This window comes from Rhipicephalus sanguineus, chromosome 1 (assembly GCF_013339695.2).
Source record: "Rhipicephalus sanguineus isolate Rsan-2018 chromosome 1, BIME_Rsan_1.4, whole genome shotgun sequence".
Lineage (NCBI taxonomy): Eukaryota > Metazoa > Arthropoda > Arachnida > Ixodida > Ixodidae > Rhipicephalus > Rhipicephalus sanguineus.
This window is the reverse complement of record NC_051176.1, coordinates 192,400,608-192,427,519: the sequence shown is the minus strand read 5'-3', so window position 1 is coordinate 192,427,519 and position 26,912 is coordinate 192,400,608. Positions and strand designations below refer to the sequence as shown.

Here is a 26,912-nt window from a genome sequence, read left to right as displayed (position 1 = left end):
ACGCAAAGAGCATGGCAAAGAGGGTGAATGGGTGAAAAGGTGACAGTTGTAGAATACTTTCTATTACTAGGGTCACTGCCTTCTAGCCCTGAGATTGTTGGGACCATGCATGGGACATGCAGGGGCGTTTGTACACTGTAGGCGTTTGGTAAATATTTTTCGTGCCTGCTGTGGTGTAGTAGGGGTAGTAGAATGTGCGCTTGAAGCACTTCGTTAAAGGAGTACTGACAAAATTTTTTTTGTTCCAATAAGTAGCTAACGGGCTAACGTCACTTATCACGGCTGGAAACGTCGTTTACTCGAGCGCGGTCGCAGTTTCGGTTTCAGAGAGGGCCGCAGAGAGCACTGGCAGATGGATGGATGGATGGATGTATACGGCTGTGCCCTTTAGATCGGGCGGCGGCTCACGCCACCTAGCCACTAAGTTAAGTACTATCACTATGTATTGAAGGATTGAATTCACTCGTGCCTTGATTGTAGCCACCAATCGGTTAGCCTCCTCCTGGTTATTTCTACTCGTTTAAAGTCTATTTTGCCTTCACTGTCCCTAAACCCCAATGCTTTGAAATATTCCGCGCCATTATCTTGGACTGTAGGGTGAAGCCCTTTACAGAACATTATCAAATGTTCAGCCGTTTCCTCCTCCTCTCATGCTCCTCTCCACACGCACTACATAACGTGTCTATGCCTTCGTATTTGGCTCGGTACGTCTTGGTCCGCAATACTCCCGTCCTGAGAGAGGCGGCGCCTAGCGGGATTTTCAAGTAAACATCGGGTCAGCAATCGTATTGTAAAAACTAGTAAAAACCAACGCCTGAGAAAACTCTATGATGTCACCAATGTCAGCGCACAGACTATCACTACTATTAGGGACTTTACATGAAACCTCGTGTAAATGAGCACCTGAGATGTAAATATGCGTCACCCCCCCCCCCCCCCCCACCCCCCCAAAATATACTGCTGAGGCAAGAACGTCAGCCTTTGCCATGAGCCTTTTCACTCTCTCGCAAGTCCATAAACATAACAGTTAATATGGTCAGTATATTAACTCGCTGAGGGAGAACACAATCCTGTGACACCTGTGATGCACAGGTGGTTGTCTTGTGGTTGTTGCAACGTTTATTTTTTGGTTGTTTTTAGATGCAAGAAAAAAAAGCTGGTGTCGATGTCGTGAGGTGGTGCGTTTCGCGTGCAGTTGCGCGACACGCACTTTGTGATTGATTTTAAATATGTTGTTTTGTCGATGGTGCGTGTGTGTCCATACAGATCTATCCCACAAATTACCTTGCCTTCAAAATTTGTCAGTACTCCTTTAAAGTTGCAATGCGTGGCTTGCAGCATGGAGGCTTGCAGCGTCACTAAGTTTGGTGTCCGTTCAAAGCGCTGTCGCTGCAAGCGTTCTGAACACTTTTTTTTTCTTTCTCTTTTTCGTTTTTGCCTGTTTAGATAGGTGTTCTTTTTTGTTTCAATGCAATGGCTGAAGAATCAAACGTGCCACGTGGCTTCGGCAGCTTCGGTATCGCTGCTTTTATCATGGCGTTTATCATTGCTGTGCACGCGGACATATTTGAAACCATACACCGCTCGTTCCATAAAAAAATTAGATAAATTTATGGATATCTCCTTGAAACTCGGGCGACGCCGTCGTGCGAAAGCGTATGCGATGTTACGTGTCTTGTGAAAGGGTGTTAAGGCGTGCAGAAACTTGGTTTCTTGCCAGTTTTAACTGGTTTTAACACGTGCTTCCAACAGATCTGTACGAACAGTTGTGTGAAAGCAGCGCCTGCAAGAAAAATGTATCTCAAATGTGTCATGCTTCGTGCGGTTGCGCCTTTGTGGGGTATGTGCTATTTTTCCTTATAAAACATGTGCAACTTGCAGCCGTGTTTTATTGCGTGTTACAAACGCACAAGCACTAAGCGCGCGCGAATTTTGCTCGTGCCCAATGACCCCACCAATGCTAAATTCTCGCTCTTATTATTTTTTATTTCTTTTATTTTGGCGCGCACGTGCGCGCTGTCAAAGGATCCGTTAGCCGTACCAACGGATACGAAAGAAAACGCGCGTTAAAGCATACATGGCCTTTCCCTTCGAAAACACGATTTTTACCCTCAAAGCCTGGAACTCATTTACGTGACAGGCTCTAAACTCGAGAAGGGTGGGTTGCTGGGCGAGTTGGTATTGCATCTTGAAGACGGCGTTAAATAGCGCAGCCGCATCACTGTTTCTGTGTGTTTCTTTACCTTCCTGTGTGTTATTTAGCGCTACCTTCTCTGAGCTCCTTTGCCGTGACCTGGAGCTCTCAACCTGCCGTCTATAAACTACTCCGAAGCACATTTCGAAAAAATTTTAAATGTAACCAATATACTTAAAGATCTGCATTTACCTCAATGCCTCTCGTGCATAGGCAGGGTCCCTGTAAATGAAAGTTGCGGTACAGCCCTTTCTGCACTAAGCCATGCTCCTGGACAAGTAGGTATATTTGTGATCGAGCGCACCAATGCTCTGGCCTCATCATCCCTGCTACCTGATGTACATGTTCTAATGTCTTTTTTTTTTTTTTGCCGACAAATTATCATCTAAAGTGCACACGATTTTCCACCCTCCAATATTCAGTTGAATTGCAGCATGGCATGTCGATCGCTGCTTTTCATATCAACGTGAGGTGATGTTAACCAGCTTCTACTCTAGAATTCCATCCCTAAATATTAATCTTTACTAGCCTCACTTTCTCAATTTCAACCTTCGCCTTCTTTTTAATGAATTAGAGACAGTTCACCATTTTCTTTGGTCTCGTTGTGTCACTGCTGTATATTCCTGCAGAAAATTTTTGCAGTGTAAGCTGTTATAAGCTCAGTCCAACAGCTGCTTTTGGTGGCAATGTAGCTTGCAGCTGTCAACATTCATTGCCAGAAATGAGCGTGGTTGTGCTCAGCAGGGCACCAAAAGGACAAATTAGCTCGTGCATGTCTTGAGTGAACGGTGGTGCCTCACCATGTCGCCCACTACTGTGCTACTGTATCCGGGTCCGGGCACCCGGCATTGTTTGTGTCATTGCTACAAAAACTGCCAGTAGAAATTGCTCGAGATCACAAATATCTGCACCAGCCGTAGCATTCATATTGCCTGGTTAGGCACTTTCATAGCCTTGACTGCAGTGAACAGATTGCCAGGCTTTTGGTGGCCGCGGTATTGTTTGGACTTTATAAATAGCAAAGTGTCCATAGTGTCGCATTGCGTGTCTTTTGTAACATACTTTCTTGATCAGAATGCACCACTTGCCCGTATTTATTGCAAGAAATGCTTGCACATTGAACAGCTACTTTCAATGCTTATTACTTGCAGTAAATATCTACAGACAGTTTACAACAAGCTCTTACAAGCATGCTCCTGCAGGCTACGCTCTGACTATGGTGTGTGTTCTGTGCAGGCCTGGTGCTTTTTTTATTTTTTTTAACTTCTTCACCATCTTGCATTTCCAGCGTCCATTTGCAATTATCATTTGAAGCTGTTCACTCTGGCCTCTCTGAATAGGGCAGAACAGTGGAAGTGACCTTTACCCCAAGACACCTATGGTGACGTTTAAAACTTGCATAGACCGTTTATCTCGTTATTATGTTCACATTCTGCTTCCTTTACATTACCTGTGTGGTACTACTGCAGCTGCAAGTGTCGCATCAGTCTTTCTCCTCTGACCATGCTTTCCAAAATAAAGCGAGTCCTTTTGTTTCGTTTTTTCTCTGATGGTGCATAACCATTGTGGGGGTTTGGAAAAGATTTGGGTGATGGTAGTAAAGAAGTAATGTTACTAAAGTGATTGAATTTTCAGAAGAAATTAACAGAAATGTAGTATGAAGAACTTACTAAGAAAATCATCCTGAAACTTTTAAAAGTTCCTCCTCAGCTGGGCAAGCGTCCCCATGGTAATATTCAAGAGAGGACACTCCTAGAGCTTTTTCCTTTAAGAAAAATGATGATAAAATAAAGAAAAAGTGCTCTGTTGTCTCACCTTCTTCGTAGGATGGGTACAAGGGGAATGGTGCCATACCAGCTCTGTGACAATAAGAATTTAAGTTTGGTATCTTGCAATGTAATGGGTAAAAAGTGCTCTTGCCTGAGTGAGAAAGGAATGTTTGTACAAAGGGAATAGGAGGTGTCAATACTTCATGGAATTGGCTATAACTTGGTTCAAAAAGTTTTGGCTAAATGCGTGTCTCTTGAATCTGGAAGTACTTGCATAAGTTGATGCAGGAAGTGTTCATAGCATGGTCACTGAGGGCTGCTCGTGACAGGCAGTCAGCCAGTTCATAAATCTACACTTATGGCCAGGCACCCATGTGAGCATACCATATGTGTGCAGGCATTTAGAAAATAAAGTGTACAGTGCTCGTCAAATGAAACCCGAACAGCGGCAAGCCTTAACATGGTATAGGGCGTGCCGTCCAGTTATTACTATTGACAGGCGCGTGCATCCGGTTTGACTGCACTGTGCATATGCGCGCCTGTCCATGGTGATAACTGGACAACGCGCACTATACCACTGCGAAGGCTTGCCGGTGTTCAAGTTTCATTTGACGAGCACTGTACATAAAAGGCAAGTGCCACTATATATTTGCTCTGAGCGATGAAGCCAAGGATAAATAGTTACTATGACAACTGCTGATACTGATCGTGCACCGAAGTTCTCCATCCTCTGTTCCTGCTCTAATGCAACAAATTGTGCTTGCTACCCGTCATCCAGAATTGGCCAAAAATTTTGTACGCAAAACCGAAACTGCAAGGAAAGAAAGGAAGCAGTGTAGCTCGTGGCGTTGCTCTCCTCTTTTGCCTCCTCTTCACCCTCACTTCCCTTTCCCGCCCCTTGCTATACTATAGAGGGTTTCACTGTTTACTAACACAGGCCCTGGACCGCTTCCGGTTTCCTGCGCTGGTGTAGGCTAGCAAGATTGGCGGGGAACAGAAGCCTTGGCGAGTAGCCCGTAGAGTTTCAACACTTTTCTCCCTGTGTCTAGCAAAATATTTGAATTAAATATTCTTCTAAGCTACACACAACACTAAAAGTGTTAGTCTTTAACTATAAGCACCTTTCTTTTATGTGAAACTGGAAAAAGAGTATTCCCTTACTCTGACAAATCTTAAAAAAAAACGCTTTACGCTTCGGTGTTGCAGAATAATAAATGAGATGACCGGAAGTTTCTTGGGGTACACCACGCGCTCCTGTTATTGCAATCTTGAAACCGTCTATACTATACAAGACAGCTCCACTAACGTGAAACCTGGAGAGGTGCGAAGCACCGGTGTTGCCCATAGGGACGCGTCAGTAGCAATGAGAGGACAGCGTCCTCATTGCTACAGACAGCGTTGCAGACAGTGTCCATCGCAGAAACTGAGCTTTTCCTGAGCCAACGCGCAGTCTTATTTGCCACTCGGAGAAGTGCACGTGGCATTGTCTCTTGCAGGCGAGCGTGCACTCTCGTGAGTGAACGCGCTGTCTTGTTTGCCATTTGCTTTACCGTGAAAGGCGACGTCGACAGCCCGAGTGCATAAGGTGCTTCGCACCTAAAACTGTTGCTAGCAACATTCTTATGTAGGTAACACTCATTCTTAAAGGGTGCAACGGAGCTTTTTTGAACTGTTTAAATTAAATGCTATGCAAAGAGACATGATATATAGATACATTTTATTTTCAACTTGTGTAATTTTTGGCACCTTCTTAAATGCAGACACAAGTTCACGTAGTTTGATGCCATAATAAACGATTGCACTGATGACTTGCAGACTAATGTGATGTTTAGTGAGTGATGAAGGAGGCATTATGAGCAAGCATGGATGTACAGTGAAGTCTAAAATGCAGCTGTACATGTTTAATGTTTGAATAACCCTGACAAAGGGATGATCAATTGTTAACCTCCACAAAACTACTACAGAGGCCTCCCCAGTGTTTATTCTGCGAGGTGCCCTTTGTAAATCTCTTTTGTCCTGTAAATGTTCATCGGAAATGCTTTTCCTTTTTCGCACCATGCCTCTGAAGGAGACTTCTCACTACATCTGCTCAGTGAGACACTCGCATCACACCCAGAAAAAGAGGCAGAGAAGTTAGGTCACCATGCTACAGCTGAACAACTATAATGTGATAGCATTATAAGGATTTTTGCTGTGCTTGCAGGATCAGCATACATTGTAAACCACAACAAAAGCCTTACAAAGACACATCATGCATTGGCACAAGGGTTCACCCATCAAGTTACCACCTTTGACTACATAGGTACACATCCAGTTTTGATTAGACTTTTTTTCAGGACCAGTACACTTTATTACATTGTGTTCGAAGAAAGGTTTGCTTTAAAAAAAGATGCTCATGGGGGGTGATTGCATGGTTTTACTTCATACACTGTCCCTGAACATTTTCTCTCTCACCTTTACTACCTTCCTCACGTGTTCTCTCTCTTCCTCACTATTCATCTTGCTAGAAGGTACATGGCCATAGCATAGGTACTGAAAGTCACATTAGCACTCTATTCTTGTTTCAAAACACCGTCACCATTGCTTATTAAGTCCGAGTACCTTTAGGCTACACACTATTACCGCTACCCACACAGTGCAAAATACGCCACATGAAATGAGATCAGTTAATAGTGCATGGCTGGTGAGTAAGATGAGGAAAAACAGGTGTACGACTGCATAGGAAAGGCATGCTAGAGGACAGATTGGAATTTATGTTTTTTGAGCATGGAAAAATGTTGGCAGCTTTTACCCGATGATATCACATGCATAAGCTCGTTGACATCGTGACGTATGAAGAAGGCACCAGAAAAGCCCATGGAAGAGCACACATTGGTAAAAAATTCCGAGGTGGCTTAGAGCAGTGTGTCGAACTGAAAACAGTACTCAGACTGTAATTTTGGTTCAGCTGAACTCGAACCTGAACCGATATTCTCGGAATGTACGTGACACCAAACTGAACCTGAACTGAAGTAAATAATATCGCTTATCAGTTCAGAGGAAAGCAGTTCAAAGTATAAGTGACAACTGTTGTTGCTGTCTTCATGGTGAGACTGGTTCAAATGGAGACTCATCTAAGCAATTCTGGACAGATGACCAAGTTCCTGGACAACCACATAAAGGAGGTTACTTACTTATACAAAACATTTACGAGATATTAAGTAAACATATTTTGCTTTTATGCAGCCTATCAATTCTAAACACGTATTCCTTCAAAATCAGATGCGATGCTGTAGCCTTTAACTTGGCAATCACTGCACTCCGCACTAGATTCATCTACAATGTTGTGTTCTTCCTTTAAATGCGAAGCATTTACTAGTGAACCAAAGGCACTTTGACCGTGCCTGCCTGCTTGCCTACCTGCCGGCTTGCCTGCCTGCCGGTGTCTTGGCGTTCTCGTGGTAGATTGGTGTGGTCTCGTGGTAGATTGGCATAGGAGGACCTTAGTTTATGACGAACATGATTCACAGGCCATGTCATGAATCAGCTGTCTTCCTTGTCGCGTACTTCATTAAATCCTTTCCACCAGACATGTGTGGCACATACCAGCATCCCGTGGTGTGTGGGTATGCACCACAGGTGATTCATGGGCTTTATCAACCCAGACTTTGGAAATCTTAACGAGTCAGCCTGAAGGAGCCTGTGCCACAGAAAATGCGGTGCCGGCGTCGGCAGCGTTGTCAGTGGGTGAAATATCTCGATGGAAACAAAGAATAAAATTAACAGCTTGAGCTGGAATCGAACCCAGGTACTTTGCATGGCAGTCAACTATTCTACCAAAGAACCATGCCAGTGCTTCAAACTGCTTCAGAAAAATACCCAATACAAGTGTCATGTCAGGACAACACCAATAGTGGCTGCCGTGTTGGCTATCCATTTTTAAAAAATTTTTTTTATATAAATGTAATAAACCTTACATATGTACACCTGTGACTCCACAAGCTATAATCAAGCATTGCGTGAGTGCACCTATGACCGCTACTTATGATATGCACACCATCACACAGTAGCATGCACTTCATGGCAATAAAACTGACGTCTCTGCTCTAACCTGAGTGCCGATATTACGTCAGACCATGACCTACCCTTTACACACCGGTGTACTTGGCGTGCTTGGTAAGCCCACGATAATTCATATAACTACTCATATTACACAAAGACATCGATCCACCTTGTAACGCTTGGCTCAAAGCAAAATATCTGGCATAGGCTGCTACTCGCTGACTGCTTCGCATGAAATTGACACCCACAATGTGTGGGATCTGCCGGATTTTTTACCATTGAATTTACTGTGAGTGTGTACCAGATGTAATCCTTCCATGCCACTTGTATTTTTTTTTTCATTTCTACACCTTGCTTTAGAGTCCTTTCAAGCTGGACTACTTGAAACAGGGTGGACAGACAATGATTATTCATGTAATTAGTTGAACGAAAATGTTTCATTCACTAGCTTCTTAATGAATTATATTGAGGCACATGTTGCAATTGTAGAATTTAAGCTGAGCAATGTTGAAGTAATTTCATTTGGCAAAAAACCTAAAATCAGCTCCAGTTTTGAATTATCCACCTCAGAAAAGTCTACCATATGCGTTGCAGAACAAAATGAGGTAAATACTGTATAACACTAATGTTTATTCTTGGGGCCTGAGCACTGGACCTCCTTGCACGGATTCAGCGGACACCCATGATTATTAACAAAAGGTTTTTGTTAGTGAATTGGTTTATTGTATAAGTAACGTTCCCTCTGCAACTAATGCAGCTTAAATGGCATGATTATGCTGCCACAGGAACGTTTGAAAAGTACTGATTAATTTAAGAAGAACAGGAGGTGTTAGTTTTGCATTTTTGTTATTAAACCATCACATTATTTTGGGAAATTTGTTGATGTGTAGTGAAAAGATTAGAACCTTGTAAAATGATCCAATTTATGAAAAGTGGCTACACATGCAGATGAGGTATTTCCTGGCTTTTGAAAATTCATTAATGACTTTGGATTGTAAGGAGTACACGCAGGTTATGGAGTCCGTTGTATGGAGCACCACAACCAAGGCTGTCGAAGCAGTAAACCAGTAGTCTAATCACATGTTTTACAATCTCTGTGAGAGTTATAGAATCAACTGATATTGATAGCAACTATGAGTATGTTTTGTAGTAGTCTATGATGAGAAATCCTGTTCTGATGGCACGACTCAATCCCGTAGTCCCGATATGAATGGAATTTCAGTGGATTCTTTTAGTATAAGCCTTTACTAAGTTAAATATATTTCACTGCAGTATAGGGTAGTCTTATGTTTGTCATAAAGGGGATATCTTTTGTTACAGCTAATAAAGTCATGCGGCAAATAACAACATCTGCTCCAGCAATGCCACCATGTGATGAGAAGCCAAAGCCTTACCAGGTTGGTGATTAGAATAACGGAGAGCTGAGCTAGTTGGCAAGTATTCATTCTAAAAAGACTGGGCGTGCAAACACGGACACAAGAAAGAAGTCAGGACACCACAAACGCCGACTAACAGTTCCTAGTTAGGTGGCTAGTCGGCGTTTGTGGTGTCCTGACTTCTTTCTTGTGTCGGTGTTCGCACGCCCCGTCTTTTTAGAATGACAGGTTGGTGAGCAGTAAATAAGCAATGTTTTTTTTTTTTTTTTTTTTTGATGTTGAAACGTGAGATAGAAAGCTCTACTGATCATGGCTTTGAGTATAAAATAGCAATACATGGAGAATGTAGGCTGAATTAGTTCCCCCATTTACTTTTGTCTTTTTGCTTGTGTTTAACACTTTGTACTGCAGTGTGCATCATGCCAGAATGAAATGCAAACTCAAGAAATTAAGCTAGAAAGCACAATCCACTTTCAGGATTCGCCAGTTTGTGTGACACTGATGTGACTGATCACAGACACTAAGTATATTCTGAAGAGTGTACTCATAAAGGTTAGCTAAATAAGATACTGTGCTCATGAAATGTGCAATCAGTTGAAATTTTATTGCATCAAGGAAAGTTGGAGCAGTACCACTGTTTAAGACACAGCACCTTGCCCTTCCCCTGCTTGGTATTGAAGTTGCACTGTTCAAAAGTTAATCAGTTGAATACCTTCATTCCCCATGAAGGCATACAATCTTTAAGAGATAGAAATGGCCTTTTGCCATAGATTTACACTTCTGAAAAATGAGAGACAATCAATAAACAAAATATCATCCGTTCTTTATTATTTTTTTTTCACCAAACACATCAGTTTTGAAAGATTCTTGCAGTCACTAAGTTTCCTGTGGCATTCAAAACTACAACTTCAGACATTCTGCTTTTTTGAAACCAAAGATGAGGACTACCTTTGGTCAGCAACTGTTCAAATTTGAAATCCCTCATCTGTTAAACATCCGTCCGCAAGTACTAACCTTAGTAACAGATTCTTCTTCCATGTCCACTTTCAGAAAGAAATTGAAGATGTACTTCCTTGGACATAATTATTTGCTTCATTTTCCATATAACTTGAACCCTTCAATTCACGTAGCTAATTTATATTCTATAATAGTGTTATATACCTGGTTTTTTCATGTATGAATGTCTGCATATATGTTGTTATTAGAACACCTGTATTTATATTTATATTTGTATAACTACTGCTCTCTTTTATTTACATGTGCTTTGTAATGATACAAGTGCATTCTGTTATTCATTTTCGTTGTCTTGTTATATTATGTTTCTATAAGTTTCTTTTTCCCAGTTAATCATAATGTTGTTGTACTCATGCATTTCTTTTTTTTTCCAATGCTGTTGCGTTGTGTGACGAATGTACAGGGTGGTGCTTGAGGCCTAGTCAGGCAACTCATAATGTCGCCTTTAGTCTCCTGCACCACGGAAATCATGTATTGTCAAACAAATAAATAAATAAATAAATAAATAAATAAATAAATAAATAAATAAATAAATAAATATACCAGTGCCCATCTACAACATACCTTCATTATATTGGCACTAGTTATTTAGACTTTTAGACATTTGCACACAAGGTTTTTTGTAGAATTCCACAATATTTCAAAAGTTAGCAAACACTGAAAAACATTAGTTGATTAAAACAGAAACTGAGAAATCAGAAGCAATACGGCTAGTTTGAGACACAGCATCATTTATCTCTTTTAATTTGTGATGGGTCTCTGTTTTTATTTGTATAAACAGATTGTTCATTTTAAGTTGAATCATTCTATAAGTGGGCTTGCTTGCACACAGAACACAGCACAAGCAAGCATTTTTTTTTCCAATACTGCCACTCTCAGTTGAGAGTATAGTAGGTACACCTGCCAGCATACGGGACGTAGGCTCCACTGCAAATGCGAATTTCTGGACTTGGCGTGAAATAAGAGAAATATACCTTAAAAGGATTTGAACTTCAAGTTCAAATCCTTTTAACGTACATTTCTCCTACTCAGGGCCAAGTCCAGTGTGTCATTCCTGTCTCGTGTGTTTATTCGGTTTCTTGATATGAAGCCTTGCCAACAAGCTCAAGGTCAAACCACTTTAACGCTAATTTATGCTCTGTTAGTGCAAGACGCTTCTAATCTAGCAGGTAACTGTATAGGTTGCAACTACACAGGTTGGAATATTTAATTGGAGGCTATGTTCACGGACAGAGCGGGAATAAGTCAAACCTCGTTAATACGTACCCGCTTTAAACGTACTAACGGTTAAAACGTAGTTGCGACGAATCCCCGACCGAGTCCCATAGAGCCCAATGCATTCGCTGACTGCTTAAGCCGTAGTGGTTCGCCCTATGCCTACCGGTTAGTGCGTACCCTGCGTACCGCAATAACTTTTTGTGCCATAAAATTTTACTGCGCCGCTCATCTTCCCGACGCCAGAATGTGCCGCCAAAGGTCTTCCGCCTTTTTGAGAAGTGCGCAGATCAGTCGATCCCCGATTCCGACTTCCGCGTGATTGCGGCGACGCCTTTGCGAGTAAGCATCGGGAAAGAACGAAGGCGAGGTGGCGGCCACCGACGAACGCGTCGGCATGACTTATCGCCGACAACCTTATCACATTAAGTATCTTCAGCTATCTGCTCGGGCACGCGTGCGGCGCAGCGCTACTTTTTAAGCCTACTGCACGCTTTTATAAGGTGACAACCTGAACACGCTGGGCCGCCGATCGGCTTCGTTGTGCGCGGCCGTCTTCAAGGCTGAAGTTGAATTAATGGCACAAATGCTCGGGCAGGGACGAAGAACTTCAGCCATGTACCAACTAGCCCGACAGCAAACGGTACTAAGCCGTCATCAGGCGCGCACCGCTTTGTAGAAGCGAAAGCAGATGGCTGTTGCGTAGTTATAGCGTTGCGGGTCGCGGGCGCCGAGAAACCTCGCTGCATTGACGTTATCACACTAAACGCGCGTGTACGATACAGCAAGCGTAGCGCGGTTGTAACCATACTGCACGCTTTTATTAGGCGACCACCCAACGCGCCTCCGTCCGCTGCCAGGACCGCTAGAGCATCGCGAAGTGCGCATCGCTTGCATGAAGCTCGTCATCGCTGCGTTAATCGAACAAGCTACTCGCCGCATCTGTGCACGATCTGGAGCGAAGTGGGTACGAACAACATTCCCACGATAAATGCGCGCGTGCGTCACAGCAAGCGGCCCGGTAGTGACGGCGTGAGCCGAGTAGGCGACACGCTGCACGCAACTAGCCGAGAGACGATCGGCTCCACGCGGCCGTACCGCGTTTCACTGGAACTGTGTCAGTTTTCGTTTAGTAGCAGATCGCGGTTAGACGCAGGCACATATACCACGGAAAGCAGACACTGTCCGTTCTGTCGCTATGTCGGTCACTGCGTTGACCGCGTATCCCGGACCCTGCAATAGTTTCGAAATGCTCTTCGGCGTCGCCACTACGCGCTATCGGGCAGTCGTGCAACTGTGCCAGGATCTTTTCTCCACTTTGGCAAAAAGAAAGAAAAGGCTTTGCGGTGGGTACTTTAGGCAATATTTGCTGTGGCACTCTACTTATTTGCTGGCGGCGATGGCGTACGCTAGGAGATGCAAACTTGTACTTGGTGTTTAATGCGTACTACCGTTTAGTGCGTAGTTATGCCGCGTTCCCGGCAGGTACGTATTAACGAGGTTTCACTTATAGCTTTCTAAAAAATTACACGTGGCACAAACTTTTGCTGGAGGGTGTACATAAGTAATACAAGGGGAATATTGAGCTTTATTCACAGCTAAATAAAAAGAGAGAAAAACGAAAAACTGCAACATTTGAAAACATATGTATCCATGGAATATTGATACCACAAATAAAAATTTAACATTGTACAGTTATGAGCACATACGCTGTAGAGTAGTAGTAATAAATAATAGTAATAATTGAAAGCTTTCAGAGATCATAAATAAGTTTCAAAACAAAAGAAATAGTTCTTTTTTTTTTTCTTCTTCCAGAGGTGTAAACCTTGCTTTAGAAACAATGCTTCCCTAACCATCGTGTTCATCAGTGCTTCACCCTTGTAAATAGCAGATTTAGCATTTCAAAGGTGCTGCAGAACAATGAGTTACCTAGCACATGATATTGTCAAGGTACCAATAAATTGTGCAGATTATAGAGGACAGTGGTCATATAAGGCACAGATGCTCACTGAAGCACTGTGCAAGGGCATCAATACATTGGAGTCTTGACGTTGCTCTAAAGCTTTGGATTGTGAAAGAAATGAGTAAACCTTATAAAAATGGTGAGGGCAAAACAAAGCTATAAGACATAGAGTAGAGAATCAATTAGCAAAGTGCCCCTGGTGGTAATCAAATAACTAAAAGAAAATGCTCTATTGCAACATGTCCAAATGTCATAAAGCCTTCTTTATTTTCGTGTAGTTTCGCATACTTTCGGATGTATGTTGTTATGCTCACCAGGGGAGTCTTCATTCTAATATTGACTACCCTGTTATGTGAAGCTTGCTTTTTTTGTGTGACAGTGCTTTTTCTGGTTTCTCCCGCATGTTTCCTACTTTTTTCCAGGGAAAACCGTGGGCAGAGATTGTGGCCTTGCGAAAGAGCCACTTGAATCCAAGTCTGAGCAGCAACCTCTTATACAAGGAGCCCTTGCTACTTACTCAGGGCCATATGCAGTGGCTCTGGGATCACAAGGGCAAACGCTACCTAGATATGTTTGCTGGAATTGTCACAGTCAGTGTTGGTCACTGCCACCCGTGAGTGAAACAAGCAACATCGTTTCTTCAGTTCTAATGTGTCATTTCAGGTTTTCATTGTGTTCTAGTAGTACAGAGTGCCCTGTTCCCTTTATATAAAAAATGTACACTGTACTTTCAACTTCTGTTAATTTGTTGTCAATAGGGGATGCAGAATCACTCTGAATTATGTGGCATATGAATAAACTACGAGTTTGAAATGTGAGTACAATCAGCATTAGTGCTCTGAAGTTGGTGCTGCGTGACTATCTTGAAATGTCAGTACATACAAATCACGGTCAGTATCATCTTTGTATGCGAGGAATAATTCTGTCAATGTAAGTACAGCTTCCACTTTGCTTTCAAAAGTACAGTTCAGTGTGCTACGATTGTGCAAATATCGCCAACAACCTTGAAGGGTCTACAACATTCAAGGTACTGCTCACATGCTCCATGTTCATTCTATTGCAAGTGAGTTTTATTGCAACTCTTGCTTTCATTCCTTTGCACTTTTGCATCCATGTGCTGTTGCAAACCTCTGGAGACACTTATTTCTTGTCATTGTCTTCCCAAGTCCTTCTCTACATTAGTTTCACTGGCTTTCTTTTTGTTCTTTACTAGGCTTTTGCACATATTCAAGCACTTCGAATAATCGAACGAACTTTACAGTATTTGAATTCGCTTCGAAATGAATTTAAATTCTAGGAAATTTCGAAGTATTCGAAATGAACGAATAGACATATATAAACCGCATGTAGCCCCCTGTAAAGGTTGTTTCACTGCGGTGGAGGGATGCTATACCGTGAATACACCTTTCCAGGGGAAATCCGCACTGCTGCGAAGACCTACTTCAATGTTAAATGAACACATATTACCCTCACATCGATTCATCATTTTTTAAGTTTAAAAGCTTGTTATACCAGCTTATATGCTCTAAGTATAGTAAATTTTAAAACGTAACATATTTTACAGGTTATCACTTGCATTCTACCGAATGTCAAATCCTGCTGCTACTCAAAGTTGCTTCCACTTCCCTTTGAACCAAAAAGAATGACATATATGCATATGCCTTGTTTCAACTTTAAAAATATTGCACAGGTTAATTGGGTCATGACAAATATGCTCATTTTTCTTTATAATATGTTATATATACTATTCGAATTCGCTATTCGAATTTGCAGATTTTTTTTACAAAGCTATTTTACTTCTGTGCTACGCAAAGAGACTTGCATTTTCACCTTGCACAGAGGAAGTGACCCAAGCCACAGTGAATGTGTTAAAGTATGTAATACTGCGAACAAAGCATAATTATTTTTAGCAGGTACCATTTCCAAAAATACTATAGTGCATGAAAGCTGCATTATTCAGAACATCAGTCCTTTTGATCTCTATGTTTCATGTAAATGTGATGTAGGAAGCTATGGCAGGAGAAGCCTATTGTCTAATGTTAACAAAAAAGGATACGCTTAAATATCATTGAAAAACAAAATACATATCTGAGATGATTACATCTAGCTGACTGGAAAAAATTTGTGTCCAAGAGTAGCCTTTGTTTGTAATTTATGTCACAATACTATTGTGTCTCCATAGATAGTTTAAAAAAAATCACTGAAAGTATATGTGGAAGTTTTGATTTAATCCTCACTTCTGCTTTGTAGGTAATTTCACTGCTCTTCTTTACACCTGCAGGAAAGTAGTTGCAGCTGCTGAGAACCAACTGAAGCAGCTCTGGCACACATCTAATGTGTACCTTTACCCTACTGTGCACGAGTTTGCTGAAAAACTCGCTGAGAAGATGCCCGGTGACCTGAAAGTGAGATGATACTAACACTTTATGTGTGCTAGCAATTACTGAATCAAAGTCATTGTTAATGTATGAACTGTATCGCTTAGCAGTAAATATTAGAAATAACATATTGGTCTATTTGGCATTTTTGCAGCTATATTTGTAGCTTACTGCTGCGAGATGCAGTTTTTGCATTTTTACAAAGCTGGTGTGGCAAAAAAAAAAACAATAATGAAGTGTCCTCTTGTATGTTTCCACCCTAGCAACCCACACTCTCAAAGTACCATATCATGTAGTGATTGTCATCTAGTCAGAAGTATATATTTTTTAGTGACTGGCTTAAAATGCATGTCATTTGTGTTGCTGTACAGTGTAAAAGGTTGATAGGTATCATAATGAAGCAAGGCTATTGCAAACACTGCCTACCAGGCTGTCGCATAACATTAAAAGAAGGAGCAGATGAGCACCATTGGACATGTGACTTTATTTTAGCGAGTTTAAGTTTAAAGGCAAGCATTCAGCAGGGGTCTGCCTGGCTAAGAATACTTGCCTAAATTAAAACTGTGACAATCAAACCAAGTTTATTGAAACCTGGCAACAAAACAATGTAGACTTGATGCTTACAGTACTTTAGTGAAACCCATACTCAACTATGCTTCAGTTGTCTGCTCACCTCATGATTGCCTTGATATTAAAAATCTTGAAGCAGTTCAAAAGAAAGTGATCGGAGTTACATGTCAGTGCTATAAACAGAATTTTTTCACCTTGATCTCATGAATTTTTCTCACTTCAGTCACTAGCACACAGGCACAGCTGAGAACATCTTATCGCCAGGCCTACAGAACTTTCCTTGCTCATTCAATTTCTGCAGTCATAACCGCTTTCTCATTTATTGCCCCTTATGTCTTGTCTGCCACACAAGCCTAACACGAAGACTATTTTCGCTGTTCGTCCTTTCCCAGTGCAGTAGAGAAATGAGATAATCTGAATGGTGCACTGAGCAAACTGCCAGCCTAAGAGTTTGCTAAATAACTTTGTAATATTATTATATTTTCGGTGTTTCCTTTAATGTTGTAAGAAACATATGTATTTTTTCGTAAAAGAAAGGTAAGGTGTGCAAACACGGACACTAGAGAAGAGAACGAGACAACACAAACGCCGACTATCAACTGCTTAAAGACGCCTTCTCTCCACCCAGCCAGCATCAACTTTAGATAGATAAAAAGGATTTCTAGAATAGCCCTCGTAGAAACACCGCATTTGTCCGTGAAAACCATCTCCTGCAGCTGTTCATTAATACAGTCTTTTACACATTTTAACAACTCATCATGCGGCAGGGAGCAGTGAAGATTTTCAATATCCATACTAAAAACTGTACATACACCAAATTTTCTTCTGTCAGAAACTGAACTAGTGCCTGAGAGGTGTGCATTAGAAAATGGTCTGAAAAACTCAGTGACGCTAAGCAGTTCTGCATGTAACTAGCTACAGCGAATTGCCAGGTCCCTTTCTCTGAAACAATTGCTTTCAAAGGAATCTCATGCTTGTGCATTTTAACTGAAAAAAAAAAAAACAATTCTAAGGTGAGTGATATAGTTTTCTTGGCATTACACACTATCTTATCATTGTTGTCTTGTTCTCTTCTCTTGCATGCCTTACCTTTTTTTGTGATGATTGCTTACTAGCTAGCTCAGCTTTCTGTCATTCTGAGCATATGTATTTTGTTCTCACAGTTCAGATTATGCTTTTCATGTATTATATGTTTTATTCTATGCACTTTTCATGCACTTTCAATGTGGCCACTTTTAAATGTCACAGAACTGACACAGCAGTATCGCTAAATCAATAAAACTAAATCTTGGAGCTGGTGCAGCTCAGAAATGTTGGATTTAAGAAAGTTTTGGTAGGAGATTTTGCTTGATTTTGCAAGAAAAGAAAATGTAGGAGTATTGTCTTCAACTTCGTTAACATGTTACCAATACATCAGCTACTGGAACTGTTGCTCTGAATGTTCCCAAGACTTAGCATCAGAACATCAGAGCTTCACTAAGAGATTTATACTGTGCGACCTTATATAAAGAGGGTTTACTTATTATTTTGCCTTTACTGGTTTTCCCTGAAAGCTTATTGCAAGAGCTGCATTACAGTGCTTTCTTACTTCACGTAGTTGTGTTTCTCCATTGATTATTGCAGATAATCAGTGATTATAGTTTATGCAGTTGGACACTGTGAGGCTTTCCTATATATACATTACATGCGGTGCATTCTATTATAGGTGTGCTACTTCACTAATAGTGGTTCAGAGGCCAATGATCTGGCCATGATGATGGCACGACTTTACACAGGAGCATATGACATGATTGCTCTGAGGTAGTACTGTTGCAAAATTTTTAGAACTTTGCATGAATATGAAAATGTCACATTTTTATTTCTGGCTACAAACTTGCTGCACTGAGGAAACATACTAGTATGTGCATTGGATTCTGAATAGGGGTGTGCGAATAGTGAAATTTTATCTCGAATCGAATTCGAATCGAATAGTACCGAATAGTCACCAAAAATATCGAATATCAAATACAAAAGATGTTATTGAAAATAGAAAGAAAACAAACAAATTAAATCTGCTCATGTCCTCGAGCACATAATGCTGTGAGTGACTGCTACCGAAAGACTACAAATTGTCATGCAGAAACACAAGCTGTTCCACATGAACTGGCTTCAGGCTCTCTCGTGATCTGACAACCGTAATGTTGTGCTTCATTGTAAGGAGTGCCTTGGGCCTAAAATCCTTCGGGCACTTGTTCACAGTAGTATTTTAAGTGCGCACCGGAACGATGGGAGTTTCTGAACAAGTGGTGCTGTGTGGCAGTGGTGACTGCACTGCATGAACAAATTTTAGCAAATGAAGCCATCACCGAGGGTTTCCCGGGCCAAAGTCGGGACGTTTTACGACGCTTGTGGCGTGCATGACCGAACTACGCAATAAGTCCATGCTTTTGTTTAGGAAGCGAAGTTGTGAAGGGCTTGACGGTTTTCTAATGTGTTTTGTACGTGCAGAAATTACATAAGCTCCTTTAAAATAAACGTGCGCTCGCTTTTGAACCAGGATATTAGTGAAAGTTTTAACGAAAGGCCTACTGTAACGACGTTGGCGTTAGTTTTAGCCACCCCACCTTAACCAAGTCGCACTATTGGCCTTTGTCACGTTTTAGATATTTGTCCTGACGAATTATTCGAAACCTCGAATACTAGCTATTCAAAAGTCGAATCGAATTATTCGATTAGGTATTATTTGATTCGAATTCGAAACTCGTATATTTGCACACCCCTAGTTCTGAGACAATTGTTTTTTGAACCTTTCATTTATTTCCCTTCATTTTCTCCCTTTCAATTCATTTTCAAGTTTGTTTATGTGCTGCAATTACCTTTTTCATTTTTGTTTAAACTTGAGCATACAATATAAGTAAGCTCATTTGTCTCCTCTTCCCCGTGACACATTTCAAGTAAATCCATTGCAGGCTGTGATCAAGAGTCTTTATGACATACATTTGACAGCAACCTAAGCGATTTACACAGAAATAACTAAAGCAGCTCAGAACTATGTAGCCTGCTCTATTATTTAGTGTGGCAGTGCTGCTACACTGAACAGTGTGGCACTTAACACACATACAAATAACGGAATCACGACCAGTCACTCTTTTCCTTTTTTAAAGGGTGTATGCATGTAAACACTTGTTTTTTGTTTTTTTGTGTCATGTGAATTAAATATTCTTTATCTGAGCAAAGCATACTGCAGTAGCTATGAGATAGAATTTCATCTGTAACTCTTCTCGTAAAGAGTCACAATAGCCATAAACATCTCTTTGAATCTTCATACGACAAAAGTGTAAACTAGTGAAACAAAATGACAACAGAAAAGAAAACAATGTTCTTGTGTTTACATGTGGAGATGAAAAATCCTTGAACTGGTTGCTGGAGCCAACAAGTGGTCTTGCCTTCTTCAAGGCAGCATAGGCAAGACCACTTGTTGAAATGTTGACTCCAACGACAACCCCTGTTCAGAGCCTCTCCAAGCCTCCGTTGTCTCCTGAACTTCTGCCTTGTTTGTGTTTACATGTATATCTTTCTGTCTAAACTTCATTTCATAGTGGTTAAGCACAATTGTGGGCATTTGCCAATTAGCCTAGATTGCAGTTTTGCTCCTGTGGACATTTATCTAATGCTCGTAAGCTTTCATAAATTTTAGTTGCAGTAATAAGGTCAGTTGTCTGATAACATTACATTATTTTTTACATACTGGAATGCTATGCTATTATTTTTCAGCCATTCTTTCTTTTTTGTTTTAGTTTGAGCTTATGCATTGCATGATATTTGTACTATGTAGAAAGCAACAAAATGCGGTCTATGTTTACATTGAAAAGAAGCCTCGCTGAGGCAAGCATTGTCAGGTTTGAAGTTGACCATATGAACTTGCATTTAAATGAAGAAAAATGTGTATGAAACTTTCATCTAGGGTAATGCACTGCATATTTTATTGTTTTTATGGATGTTGTTGGCAAATATAATGCTAGTTTGAACTGTTAGATTTCAGTTAGAATGTCCAGAAGGATTAGTTTAATATTTAAATGTGTGCAGGTTGCTAGCAAGAGAGAGGAAGAGAGGGTAAAACTTTACTGAGCAGATGCAAAAAATAAACTATTGCTTCTCAGTCTTTTGGCTAAGGTTGAAGTGCAAGACAACAATAAGAGTGCCTGGAGCTGACTATTAATAATAAACATACAATTCTTTTGGAACAGAAATGCTTACCATGGAATGAGCCCATACTGTGCCAGCTTATGTGCTGTTGGCAACTACAAGCACCACATACCATCCAACTTTGGTGTATTTCATGTGAGTGAACAATACATATATAAGTTGACTAAGATATGAGCAAGCAAGGGTGCTAGGTTATGTTGTTGCAATTGAAACTTCACTAATATGGATCAACCAAACAAGAGTGAGGGGGAGCTGTTTGTCTTGACAAGCACTGTTAAAGAAAATAGACGTCAAGGGACAGATATTCATGTATATCCAAAGGTATGTGCAGGTGTTCAATTACATTCACTTGTGACAATATGTACAGGCAGACCTCAGCCAGATGAAATGTGAATGGAGACAAATCGGAACACCTCTGACATGTACTAATAGCTTGAAATTACAATTTTTCGCTGTGGGCAGCTTAGTGTGTGATGTGCTCTTGCCTAAAACTAAGCGTCCACGTGTAAGCCCTGCCAGTGTAATTCAAATAGGGGAATGTGGAAGGGGATATGTACCTTCCCATTTCTCATGTTTCTATTACTCCAGCATCATTGTACATCAGTGTGCTTTTACAAGATTAGAGCATTCAAAACTGAAGTGCTGCATAGTTTGTGTATCATTCATGTGTGCTCTGCATGTAGTTAATAGATAGTTTTAGCACTTTTCTGCTCCCCATAGCACTCGCACTCACTCCCCCCAAGCGACTGTACAGTGAAAGAATAGACCTTTTTCAAGTACACGAGCGCCACCACCATGAGTGCAAGCGCGCTCATGGGAAAAGTGTGTACGTCGCGACGAGCACGCGGGCCTCACGCTTTGGGTTTCCGCCTGCGCCGTGCCAGCACTTCTCAGATCAAGTGAATGCGACAAGGTGTGCCGTATTACTGTGTAAATCAGTCGTGAACTTCATCTGTGTTTGGCGGTTTAGCTACACGACGGCCTCTCTGCGATTTCCATCTGTCTAGTGTTCCCGCTTGCCACTGTCGGACCACGTGAGCGGTTCCGAAGTGTCATTGTTATTATCTTTTTTTTGGCGCCATGCATGCCCTACGGCATAAATTAAATGAAAACATGCAACTCGGTTTCCTAGACGAATTCCGCGAGCGGTCATTACAATTCGTGAATCATGCATCCATTCGAAAGTAACGCCCACCAACACTGTTGACGAGCACCAGGTCAGGCTCTAATATTTAAAGATTGCGCGAGAGAGTATGCATTTAGCAAAGTAAGATACATTGATTGGACAGCGTGTGCGTCGCTCGTACTGCAGGTAGCAAAATATACGCTTTTATCACCAGTCGTAGACACTTACGGCAAATGTTATATTTTGCAAATGCCGGTTCTGTTTTCGCGTGCTGCCTCACATGTGACCACAGTGTGGATATGCCGTACTCGGGACCGATACGAGATTACCTTTTTAAGGCCATAGCGGCTAAGTGCAGTTGGCAAGCGCAAGGGTGTTCATAAATGCTCAAGCGGAAAAATATATACCTGGCAATACGATGCGTCTCGCTCATATCAGTACATTACAAGTAATAGTTGAATAAACATGAATTTGGTTACATGGTATACATCTACATCTTTAACCTACGTCTACGTCTTTTAGATGTAGGTTATCCTCGCGTTGCTGGGGCTACTGTCACTGGACGTTTAAAGAAGTCGGTTGCAGAAAGTCGGTTGCAGAAGAAGTCGGTTAAAGGAGCATGGTTGCAGAAAGCGAGAGGAAAAAACGTGTCATATAAGTATTGCTTACATTCATTGCGTCATTGCGTATCTCACAGGCTAGGTAAGATCTGTGCCGCTGTGCAGAGGAAGAATGAGCGAGTAATAGACAACAGAAGAATTTGAGTCTGGCCTAGTTGGTGCTTACTGTTTACCGCCTGTGTCTAATCTGTGCCTATGTGACTAATCAGCCACATAGGGTGTTTTTGTTTTTGTTGTTACTTTTTTCACCTTGTGCATGCATGATGGTTGCTTGATATCCTTTCCAGTTGCTATTTATTTTGTTTGTTTTGAAATAAAATTTTAGTTATGAGTCAGCGCCGTAGTCTGTCGTTTCTTTTGTTCGTCCTCGTTCTTTCACGCGTTATATTCATTCAAGATGGAATCACACCAACTTGCCCAGATAAATGTTCTAACTCTAGCGTGACCATATTTTGCCATGCTCTTGACAATGTACTGCATACTGTTTCGAATGAAAACAAGAATATCATCCTAATGGGAGATATCAGTATCAATATTCTGGATGAATGTAGTTGTTATAGCACAGAGTACGTTAACATAAGTCATGGGTACGGTGTCGAATCATTGCTACAACTACCCACTAGAAATGCCACTACCTCAAGCACTCTCATTGATCATGCGCTAACAAACCTGCTACATCCTTCTGAGGCTTTTATTGTTAGAAGCAATATAACAGATCATTTTCCAATCGTATTGCGTTTTCAGTGCCTTAATCATGCCTTTGAAACTATGTACACAAAATCAATATTTGATAAAGATCACTGTAAAGAGTTAGCCACCAGATCAGATTGGTCACTCGTTACATTGTTGAATAAAGCTGAGACCGCTTATAATAAACTCGTAGTCATAATCAGTGAATCTATATCCTCATCAACAACAGTGGTTAAGTCCTGCAAACATTTCGCTTCCCCCTCAAATCCCTGGTTTATGACAGCATTATTGAAAAGCATGCATAAAAAAGAAAGCCTATATCGTAAATGTAAAAATCGGCCATTTAACGAATCACTTAGCGTTCGCTACAGGAAGTTTTGCATGTTTGTGTACAGCGCGAGGAACGACGAAGACAGGAAGTTTTGCACTTTGCTAACACATCTGCTTAAAACAGCAAAGAAAACTTAGTATGAAAGTTTGATAGTTAAAACTGGGAACAATTCCCGAAAACAATGGCAGATATTAATGCGTTTCTGAATAAAAATCCTGCTAAGAATAGCATAACGAAAATTCAAGAAAAAGGCCATATACTTAATAATCCTACGGGCATTGCAGGCACGTTCAGCAACTTTTTTGCTACCAGATATTCCAGGCGTTAACGACACTCGCATATCACGCCACACGCCACTATTATTTTATCTTTTCCCAACTGACCCAAGTGAAGTTTGTGATATGATCATGAATCTTAAGAATTGTAGTCCTGGTTTAGATTCTATATGCTGCCATCATATCAAGGACATTGTTGGCAATATAAGCAAAGCGTTCAGTCACATCGTCAATTCAATGTTTAAAACAAGTGTTTCCTAGTGGCATGAAAAGATCAAAAGTAATTCTAGTGTATAAAAACGGAGACGCCACCTCATTAACAAACTACAGGCCTATATCTATTTTGCCGTGTTTTAGTAAAGTTGTTGAAAAACTGATTGAGAAATGCCTTTATAATTATTTGGATAAGTATAAACTATTAATGTCAAGACAATTTGGTTTTCGTCCCGGTTATTCCACTAATCGCACTTATTAATTGCAGTTACTGACAATATCATAGCAGAAATTGACTGGGGCAGATTCGTGGGATCTGTTTTTATTGATTACTCAAAAGCATTCGATTCCCTTAATCACAGCATTCTCTTCTCTAAACTCGATGCTTACGGCATAACGGGTCCATCTTTGGAGCTTCTGCGCAGTTACCTGCACGAACGACAGTAACAGGTTTGCATTTCAGGAGTACTACCTCACACAAAAATAATTAACACTGGTGTATCACAGGGGTCCATATTCGGACCCCTGTTATTCCTCATATACATCAATGATTTTCCGAACTGCCTCACTTCCACAGCATGTCTTCTGTACGCGGATGATACCACTGTTTACACTTCCGATAACGACATAAACACACTGACAGACAAATTGAACAATGAACTAAACAGTATCAACCTTTGGTGTAAAAAACATAAGTTGCTCATGAATCCACAGAAGACAAAATTTATGATTTTTAGTTTGCACGATAAAAACCAATCTAATATTCTTCCAGTGTACATAGGAACCCATCCCATACCACTATCTAACGAATGTTCATTTCTAGGTAAGCTTGATTCATTTTTGAAATTTAACAGTCACATCAGCGTCTTAAAAAAAAAGATCGCTTATGGCATCAGGGTGCTTTTAAAGGCTAGACACTACTTTCAAAGGCACGCTCTTTTGACATTATACTATGCCTTCATGTTCAGTCATATAAATTATTGTATAACATCATGGGGCATCATATATCACTGTCACATAGCCCCTTTGCAAAACCTCCAAAATAACGCTGTTTGTATCATCACTTTGGCTCCATATAACACTCATGTTGCCTCCATTTTCACCGAGTTAAATCTACTTACAATAAATAAGTTTATCTCCTACGACCACGGCATTGTCATTTATCGCATGCTTAAGAATCCACAATTACATTATGTCATTGGTCGACACAGTCTTGCTAATCCAAATAATACTAGGTTCTCTTCACAAAATAATATTTTACTTCCAAAGTCGCGAAGCAACTACGGAAAACTAACTGTTGGTTTGGCAAGCGTGAAGCTATCGAGTAATCTACCAGTTCATGTGGAATCCTCATCCTACACAGTCATCATACCAACGATCATTAAAAGCTTACACGATTTCATTGTAAACTCTACCTATTCTTTAATTTTTTTTTACTTTTTCACTCCCTTTTTCATTATTTCTCTGTAAACTCTACCCTTTCAGCGTACTTTTTTTCTCATTCGTGTTATGTAATAAAATATTGTGCTACCATATGTTTCTTTATCATTGTAAGGAATATGTAACTTTTGTATATTTTTCTGTGTTCAACCGATGCATATCCTATTTTGTTGTGTAATTAATAACAAGAGGTCCCGCTACAGTTTTTAACTGTGGGACCTCTTTCTGTATAATTTCTTCTGTTATGGAATACTTTGAGAAACAATAAACTTGAACTTGAACGAAACCATCGTTATGACATAAAACTACACCTTCTGGTTTTACTTAGAAAACTACCCCCATTCAGAGCATTAGTGAATATAAATACCTTGGTCTTGTTTTTGCACCCAGTATGTCTTGCAGGGCCGTACCCAGAAATTTTTTTCAGGGGGTGTTTGTGCGTAGAACGGCTAACTTTGGCAACTGGTGGTCGCTGTGAAGGCGTGCAAGTATTTTAGTGTCACCCGAAAAGTTAAAGCATGAAAAAATTTCGGGGGGTGTCAGAACCCCCTCAACCCCCCCTTAGTTACGGCCCTGATGTCTTGGTCTGAAGCAGGGGCGTAGGCAGAAATTTTTTTCGGGGGGGGGGGGGGGCACCTCCTTGATCTGTAGTGGGAACGAGCAGGCAGATGTGGTCAAGTGTCATTTTCTGCTCTGTATGCTATGGCAAAAAAAAATTTCGGGGGGGGGGGGGCACGGGCCCGGTGTGCCCTAACGTGGCTACGCCCCTGGTCTGAAGACATAGATTTAATAACCTCAAAGCCAATAAAAAAGTTAGGCCGTCTGCACCGCACATTAACTACAGTATCATGAGATACTAAATTACTAATGTATAAATCACTAATTCGGCTGCTATTAGAATATGCTTCTCATATATGGAATCCTCACAAACAATGCAATATTAATCAAATCAAGGACATCAAAAAAAAAAACAAGTCATTCACTTCATATGGCACAGGTTTAATAGAGTTTTCACCTTCCACAGCATGTTGAACCTTAGGCTTACAACTGCTCTCGGATTGCCAATGCACGGTTTCACTGAAGTTTGCATTGCATTATATTAATACCTCTAGTCAGCTTTCTTCAGATCATTACCTAACTCCTGCTACGCCATTTATTACTACAAGCCACCATCACCTTAACATTGCACCTTATTTTGCCAGTACAGACACTTTTAAATACGGCTTCTTTCCTTGTGTAATCAAAAACTGAAATTCTTTGCGTGGTTCAACTCGTTCTTTTTCTTTAAATTTTATTTTTACAGAGTATTGAATAGTAGGAGCTTTTATTCCATTTTTTGTTTATATTCATATTGCCTCTATTGTTTGCCAATGTTCTGTATCCACACACACTCCTGTAAGAACCCTTGAGTGGAGTGGAGGCAGTGGTATGTGCTTGCAGTCAACCATCAGTGCATGTGCACTGGCGTCCTTGCTTGCTGGCTGAGTGGAGCGGTTGTAAGAATTCCTCTGC

At 40.9% G+C, this 26,912-nt stretch overlaps 1 protein-coding gene across 2 annotated transcripts in view; it reads left to right on the top strand.

Annotated features, from left to right (window-relative positions):
• Positions 1 to 1,522: 1,522 nt before the first annotated feature.
• The window catches only part of LOC119404549 (alanine--glyoxylate aminotransferase 2, mitochondrial), a 52,342-nt gene continuing 26,952 nt past the window's right edge, over positions 1,523 to 26,912 (top strand). Inside the window, exons 1-7 of one of the 2 annotated variants that reach the window (XM_037671095.2) lie at positions 1,523 to 1,840; positions 6,167 to 6,265; positions 9,325 to 9,401; positions 13,995 to 14,185; positions 15,854 to 15,977; positions 18,226 to 18,320; positions 20,747 to 20,840. In XM_037671095.2, the coding sequence (XP_037527023.1) occupies positions 1,795 to 1,840; positions 6,167 to 6,265; positions 9,325 to 9,401; positions 13,995 to 14,185; positions 15,854 to 15,977; positions 18,226 to 18,320; positions 20,747 to 20,840 (726 nt within the window). In that variant the 5' untranslated portion in view covers positions 1,523 to 1,794. The remainder of the gene's footprint in view (positions 1,841 to 6,166; positions 6,266 to 9,324; positions 9,402 to 13,994; positions 14,186 to 15,853; positions 15,978 to 18,225; positions 18,321 to 20,746; positions 20,841 to 26,912) is intronic. The other variant, XM_037671103.2, reaches the window with a different exon arrangement.